Here is a 7743-nt window from a genome sequence, read left to right as displayed (position 1 = left end):
CTGCCAATCAGCTCGCGAGAATGACGGACTTCATCGCAGTTCTCGCGAGCTGATTGGCAGGTTGCGGCACACCAGGATTTGCGCTACGAAGGGATGCACGTTAGTCGAACAACTCCAGTCAGCACTGCAACGCCAGCACCGTGCATCAGGCTACAGGGAACGCGTGCATTCGACCTCTACGCGCAATCACATGAGCGGCCTAGAACCTTCTTACTGTCCTTAGTAACCGCCACGCTCCCAGCCAGGGCTACTATCGAACAACAGCGTTCCAGCTCATCCAAGTTTCGCTTTCAAAGTGTTACATACAAACGTCCAAAATGGCCGCGTCAACTACTACGCTCACCGAACTGTCAGAGCACCTGCAAAAGATCGACCAAGATCCAGCCACTCCACTTGACACAGATCTACTTGAGCGATGCGAGCTCTCCATCAACACGCCAGAGTACCGAAATCAAATATGGAAGGAGACAAGGCCACTCTTTCTTCAGATAGCAGTCTTACTGCCAAAGCTTCAACAAGACCCTGCGCCACTCACTCATTTCATCGTCAAGTTGGCTGAGCCATACCGATTCGACGATATCAAGGACATCGACTTCGAGATTGGCTTGGACCTGCAGGCTACTCCATTCCATAATCTGATCCTCACATTGCTCGAAAAGGCCACCACAAGTAGCACCGATGCCCAAACACTTGCGAACCGGCCAGCAGTCATGTTGGCCATTGTTCGTCTGTGGCTTTGCACCCATGATGCGGGAGTTGCAAACCAGGCCGAAGATCTTCTTACCTCACTGCTGAAAGTGTCGAAAAACGAACCCGTGTCAATAGATGGCAAGTCTTCGTTGCATACATACGGCACTGGTCCAATTTGGAGGCGCCTGTTGAGTGATCGAGACATCAGTTCGCTGTACTACCATTACACATCTCTCAAACAGCTCACATCACCACCTCCTCCACTTTTAAACAAGCGTGATAAGACCATCTCACAAGCTAGGCTGTTGTCGTGGCTACCACGCGTTGCCGCTATGGACTGGAATGCCATAGCATCCACGTACGGTCTCGATGCTGAGAAAGAGGCCGGATTGAAGGAAGGCCAGGGTCTGCTTCATTACGCCGCCCTGAAAATGGTGGACACCGAGGACGATATGCTCATGCACATGACCCTACTCCAATCCTACAGCACACTTATCACCACGGTCAAGACAAAACCCCATCTCTCACACTACGACTCAAGTCTCGCTCTTGACTTTCTGAAAGAAGAAGGCGTACACAAAGGCATCGTCGACTTCCATACCTCTGAGAACCCCAGTCTCGACCATTCTTTCTTAAGCAGCCGAACAGCACAATACATCAGCGATTACGCATCGCACTACCCCGAGAACTTTGAGAAAAGCGAGGAAATGCCCGTCATTAGAAACTACGTCCACCGCAACATCCGCAAGTGCGAAGCCAGCAACCTCAACATCATCGCCTCAATGCCCCGCTCAACACTCATACCGCGCCGCGCTTCAGGTCTAGCTTGGGACGACTGCGTCATCATCGACATGCCCATCACACGCACAAATCAAGACGCGCTGAAAACCCTCGCTGCCATCTTCCACGGCCCGCCGAAAGAGGAAATCACCTTCCCGCAAACTGAAGCTATAGGCGAGGATACGAAGCGCAGGGAGACGGAAGCAGCGTATGCGAGGATACTCACTGCGCTCTTCTATAGCAAGAAACCCAACATGTTTGCTGATATAACAAATCACATGGAGACTATTGCTATGCAGGAGAATGCGCTGGCCGCTCTGACGCTTGTCGGCGCTCTCATCACGTCTTCATGGTCTACCGCTGCTCTCCCTGATATCCCGCCAACAGACCCAACATATGCTCGTCTAAACGCCTTTCCCAAATCCGGTGTCGACGTCATCTTGGACCCTACGATAAGTGGGGGTGTCCTTCCTTCACTGCTTAAGCCGGCAACGACTTTTTCGAACCTTGTTGGTGGCAGGGGTGATGCGGAGAATGCGGCGTATATCGTTGCGACGGCTAAGTTTGAGGTGCTGAAGACGCTGGGCAGGAAGTTGGAGGAGGTGGGGGGTAGGCAGGATGTTTTGGCTATGGTGAGGAGGAGGGTAGGCGATGGGGTTTGGGGGGATAGTGGGAATGTGGGGAGTAGGATTGGGACGTTGGAGATGTAAGATCGGTTTGCGTGTACTGTAGGTACACATAGCAACTGAATATTAGACGATAGTCTTAAAGGTCTAATGGTTACATTCGATAAGTTGATAACCTCCAAGACACAAAAAAGAAGTGTGCCGACTCGAAGCGGAGCAATGTCCATCTTCCCTTCGCCTCTCTTCCTCGCTTTCATTCTCGTTACTGTACGTACCAACAATTGGCAAAAAAAGAACCTGGGGTATCTGACTGAAGCCAGACGAATGCTGATGAGAGTGGGACTCGAACCCACGCCACTTTCGTGACCAGGAATATGTGTTAAGATAACCTTAACCTGGCGCCATAACCAACTCGGCCATCTCACCGAACCATGTGATTGGTTGGTTGCTTGATGAGAAGTTGGAAAGTTAAGATCAATATATAATCAGCGGTGTTTTGGAAGCTGTCAAGATTTTTGGGAGTTTGCCGTGATTTGAGGTTTGTTGGTGTTGGGCGGAGATGCGGGACGTGATGTGAGAGAAATTTTTAGGTGGGGTAGGTCTACGAAGAAAGCGACGAGCTACGGCGAGATGGTGGGGACAAGACTGATCGCGAAAAAGCTTACGATACAGTCGCACTATCAGTCAATACGAATCGTAGCGATCTATTCGGGAAGAACAATCCTTGAATTGGCGCAGTTTTTCCAAGTTTGCTTCGAAAGCAAGTCTAGTCAAGTCGAGGAGACGCATTGCTCCTCTCGTCTTCAGCAAAAGGCACTTAGAGTTATTTGGAACCAGGCTTTTTTTTTGAGACTCTTTGTATTAACAATGGCAACAAGACTAACTAGGTAGAGACTGGCTATAGTTGGGTGCAGATGCGCGGAAATTCAAAGTTGTGTTTTTTTGAGAGGGTTTTCTTTCTTTCTTAGGGAAAACATGATAACAAGGCGAGACATTTCTTGTACACTTTAGGTTCTGTTGATCACCTTACTCCGGGAAAACCCAAGAGGAGGCTACTGATCTGGCAGGCGATCTCAACTAGAAGGCCAAGTTGAAGGGCAATAGGGGATCTAGCCAATGCCAAGTCGAACAGCATGGAGTCCATAGAACAGCGGACGAGATCGGAAGGTGGGAACTACGGTTCTCTCATACCCTGAAACGAAGTCCCAGAATACAGTGTGGCACGAAGTATTGGCGGGGGGTGTACGGAAGTTAGGTATCACTTCGTCTTCATGCCCTGAAACGAAGTTCCAAAGTGCAGTGCTGCGCGAAGTGTTGGCAGGAGGAGTACGGAAGTTAGGTATTACTTCGTCCTCGTGGCTCCAAGGATCGGGGGCCATACTGGCGAAAGAGAATGCAGAGGTGCGGAACTTGGATTTTATATGTTCCTTACAGCGCATCCATACGTTGTGGGTGCCGGAATTCGACCATGAAAGGATTGATTTAACCAAATCTGAGTTCAAAGGCCGATCGACGGCAGGGAAGTCGTTGGAAATGCTACCAGCGACACGGAAGAGCTCGAGAAGGTCATATAATCGGCTGTGGATGTCTCCACATATCGTGACGGGCGTTCTTAGGGAAGCATGTGCAAGCTGGCATGCTAACTGAGAATAGCCCATGGAATCGGGTTCAACAGCATCAAACAACCAAAAGACCCTGGGAATGTCCGAGAGGCTCCAGCGAACTAGTTCTAACCAAAGTTCCGCTGGTTCCATAGATTCTCGATCGACGCACAAAGAATCTGTCCAGAAAGTGCGTGATGATGTCCATAACTTGTTTTTGGAGACCTCCATGGAATTACAGGGACTCCTGTGTACTCTTCTAGTTCTATCACTGTCCATAGTGTAATGCTGATCGTCCTCTTCAGCTCCCCATTCATGGGATAGATACACATACGTCGAAGTGACAGTTCCATGCGATTGCTGGCGCTGGATGAGATCAAAGTCGAGTAGAATGCGTAGGCAACCGAGCGACCAAATGGAGCTTGTAGAGTGGTCAGGAGGCTCATAATGAATCCGCGATAGATGAGCGGTGGCCAAATTCAAAAGGGACCGGGAAGACTGCCAGTTAAAGTAGGATTCGAGGAGATCCTGCCACGCACAACGAGAATCACCAAGCTCTGGAGACCTCAAGCCAGGCATATAAAGGTCATCTATGCTTGATCCTGTAGTGCTTGCGCATGTTGTCTTTTCTTGGGTACGCCTTTCCGCAACCAGGTTCGGGGCACCGGAAGCGATTTCGGTTTTCGAGTGACTGATGACTTTGGCGATGTCTTTCCAGATCTGCACGGAGACCGAAGGCTTTGGAACAACCCGAGTACGTACAGCGATGACTTCTTTCATGCTTTCGACGGACGTGATTACTGAGAATGCAATGATTAGCTTGGTAGTCATATTGCGTTCTGCGTTTGATACTTACTTTCGGTCGCAAACTCGATCAAAGATAATGCCGCAGTGGCCACATGTAATGGATCCATTTTGTATACGTTGATCATCAACAGGTGTTGCAAAGCGTGAGAGTTGTCCAGCGATGGCCTGATGTGCGCTAGGACTGGCGTATCGGGTGGATGGCACCAATTCGCCCGGCTCGGTGTCAGCGGTGCCGTCGTTCGAAGGTGGCGTCCAAGTGCCTGTGACAGGCGTGTTTTCAGAACTGATGGAGTGTTGTCGAAGTGGTGCTGTGTCGATGCCTGTTTCGTTTGAAAGCGTGGCAGGAGATGAAACGAGGCTGTGATCTGTGGGATCAACTGTAGGCCGAAAGTCGGAAGATTCTTCCAAGACCTGGTCTGATTGCGCTTCAACTGATTGTTCGTCCAACTCCGCTAGAGAGGGTTGAGGAGGATATGCCTGAGCGGAGATGACTTCAGGCTCGTTAGTTGGTTCCGTGATGGCGATTGGCTCGCGCGACGGTGTGGTCTTAGGCAGTCGTTTTGCATGAATGAAGGGATTGATGTCGTATTCGACTTCGTAAGGGGAAACAAAGAGTCTGAATTTCGATAATTGACAAGAGAATGTTGGGTTTGGTGGGATAAGGAAGGCGGGCGGCGAGGACTATTGGTCCTCGCCGGACGACTTGAAATGATAGTGAGATTGAGAGTAATAGGATTGCGATCCTGGACTGAAGAAAAGTACTGATGTGCGAGTAATAGCGGAGTTGGGGGCTTGGGGTGACGATTGACGGACGGTTCGCAGGGTCCCCAGCACCAAACGCCTGATGGCGTGGCGATGGGGCTTGAGGGTTGTGGGAGGCTTTAGTAGTATGAATCAGTTTGAGATGATATACCTCTAACAAGAGTTTGTAGAATCGTGCCGCAACGAACAGTGACGGCAGGAAAAGCACTGGCTCTTAACCGACCTCGAACATTTGGAGGCGTACCATGCCTGAGGCTGAGAATCGCTATGCGGGCGCAGTGAGGCAGTGGTCAGCCACTTTCGAGCTGTAGCGTAAATTGTGAGCGCGTAAGTGACATATGCTGATCCAATGGCATTGTCATATCAGACTCAGCCTTGTTGTACGCCTCCGTTTTCGCGGCAAGAGAGTAGTTTGGAGGACGTAGGCTGAGCGGGACGGGAGTTGAGGTGTCTGTGCTTTCGCGGCCCTTGTCCGCTTTGAGACTAAATCTGCCAGTCGACAATTAGACAGGCATGCGCTCATGCAACTCCAATCATCTCTCGCCATCTCGCAACATCTCCGCACGGTGGCTTTTGGACTGAGCATCCTCTGGTGACGATGCAGCTGCCACAACTGCCACCCGTATCCGAACTCACCGGTACGGCACGCCACAAGTACGAACGAGGCTGAACACAGTAAGCGCGCATCCAAAAAGATCTCTTTCCGATGCGGATACACGAGTTTTGGTCTACAAAACATTATCATGATTCAATTCTATCACTATCGGCCATCTCATCGAGATCATTACTTCAACGCTCTACTTCCTCGCGGCACCGGTACCCTCTGGCCAGAACTCATCCAGCCACTCATATGGGTCTTCAGGAGTGTATTGGTTCAAGATCTCGCCCTCGTAGTCGGTAAGGTGGTCGCGGGTAAGGTTGTACAGCGCGTACTTCTCATCAGGGCCTGTACCGACAGTGTATGGGACGGTCTGAACGTTGTTTCCAATCTCCTTGTCAACCCAGCGCTCGACGTCAGCGACTTGTGCGTCCTTGATGCGGTACTCATCGCCGTAGTTGGGTGAAATCTGGAAATGCGTTAGTCATGCGACATCTGAAGAGAAGGAATTATGGATTCTTACTATGCCCATGCGGGTACCGTTGATGGCAATGACGTTCTGGATGGTGACGTTGCGCTTCGCTTGGTTCAAGCAGTTGCCACACGATTGGTAGAAGGTACCGAAGGTCTCGGCGAAGAAACCGGTAATGTTGACCTTTCCACCTAGCGAGTTGTCCTGGAAGATCTTGTCGGTTGCGCTTCGCGCACCGCCTCCGATTACGCGGAGCTGGGTGTTGAGACCCTTGGAAGTAAGGGCATCTTCGCAAACGTCCTCCCACCAGACTGTCGTAGGATCGTCAGTATGCCTGTGCGATTAATCCAGATTTATGGAACATACCATTCTCGACCCATGCATCGCCTAGCGCGTGGATACCCTCGCTCTGGTGCTTGCCAATGACTACGTTCCTAATTGTGGCTCCGGGCAAGAGGTTGAATACAGCATCGGCATCAGTTCCTTCTGCCTGCTCGTTGCATGACCCTTCTTCACGCTCATATCGCTTCATCTGTCCATCGAAGACCTGACCAGGACCGATGTACATGGTCTCATTGAGAACGACAGTCTCAGTCGGTACCGGAAACTTGGTAACCGGGAATGGGAATCGTGGAAGAGGTCGCGCGCCGAGGTCGCCCTGGGTTGAGTCTGCGCCCCCTTGTGGTCCATCGCCGTTTTGACGACGGATCACTGCCGCGGTTGAGAGGGCAGGCAGAAGAGGGAGGATGACAGAGGTAGAGAGCTTCATCTTGACGACTGGATCTTGATTGTGAGAGGAATTGAACTCTTGTGACCGAGACTCTGGGTCAATTGAGGACTGCGGAGGTGCAGGAGAGGTACTTTACAACACATGCAGCTGCCCTAGCTTTTATATCTCCCACACCACTTTCTCGCCCAGCTCTCCGTCCGTCCAGAAGTCTCATCACGCACACTTTCCACACGCGATCCCGCGCGAAATCCTGCTACCGTCTCTTTTGATATGCTCGTGTAGGTGCACAGGGGCATAGCTTTCCCAAAGCTACCCCAGCATCTGCGCCCCCAAGCCAGCGGAAGAAATGTCATCCATGTACTTTCCGCGAGTGACGATGCGAGGACGGTGGTGTAACAGACTTGGCGCATCTTTAACCGATGAATCCCCAGACTATGAGATGCGTCGCCAAGTGAACGCCTCGCGTTGGTCACAATCGGCGGCATTTCTCCACGAATAACCCCGCGACTTGGCGGCTTGTTTTCGCCAACCCCGACTTTCCTCCCCCGCGTATCTTGGGTTTCTTAGCCTGTGCCTGCGGGGGACAAGGGTCTAATTTTCCTGCGCCCTGAGCGGTCATGCGGTTGTGGTGGCTTGAGGTACGGGGTAGGTTTACCGCGGCCGCGCTTCGAGATTTC

The 7743-nt window shown here is 51.3% G+C and overlaps 2 protein-coding genes and 1 non-coding gene across 3 annotated transcripts; 1 reads left to right on the top strand and 2 right to left on the bottom strand.

Annotated features, from left to right (window-relative positions):
• Positions 1 to 317: 317 nt before the first annotated feature.
• On the top strand, positions 318 to 2180 carry J4E82_011224 (uncharacterized protein; the record flags this gene model as incomplete). Its single annotated transcript, XM_051737432.1, has 1 exon — positions 318 to 2180. One exon carries the CDS (start codon positions 318 to 320, stop codon positions 2178 to 2180), a length of 1863 nt encoding a protein of 620 aa, XP_051582815.1.
• Positions 2181 to 2424: 244 nt separating this feature from the next.
• On the bottom strand, positions 2425 to 2522 carry J4E82_011223. Its single transcript has one exon. It is a non-coding gene; the product is annotated as a tRNA-Leu (tRNA).
• A 3541-nt stretch (positions 2523 to 6063) lies between these two features.
• J4E82_011222 (uncharacterized protein) lies at positions 6064 to 7105 on the bottom strand (the record flags this gene model as incomplete). Its single annotated transcript, XM_051737431.1, has 3 exons — positions 6064 to 6333; positions 6388 to 6647; positions 6703 to 7105. The coding sequence occupies 3 exons, from the start codon at positions 7103 to 7105 to the stop codon at positions 6064 to 6066; spliced, it is 933 nt and encodes a 310-aa protein (XP_051582814.1).
• Positions 7106 to 7743: the final 638 nt, after the last annotated feature.

This window comes from Alternaria postmessia (assembly GCF_024291825.1).
Source record: "Alternaria postmessia strain BMP 2775 chromosome Unknown scaffold_175, whole genome shotgun sequence".
NCBI lineage: Eukaryota > Fungi > Ascomycota > Dothideomycetes > Pleosporales > Pleosporaceae > Alternaria > Alternaria postmessia.
This window is presented reverse-complemented; position numbering and strand designations above follow the sequence as displayed.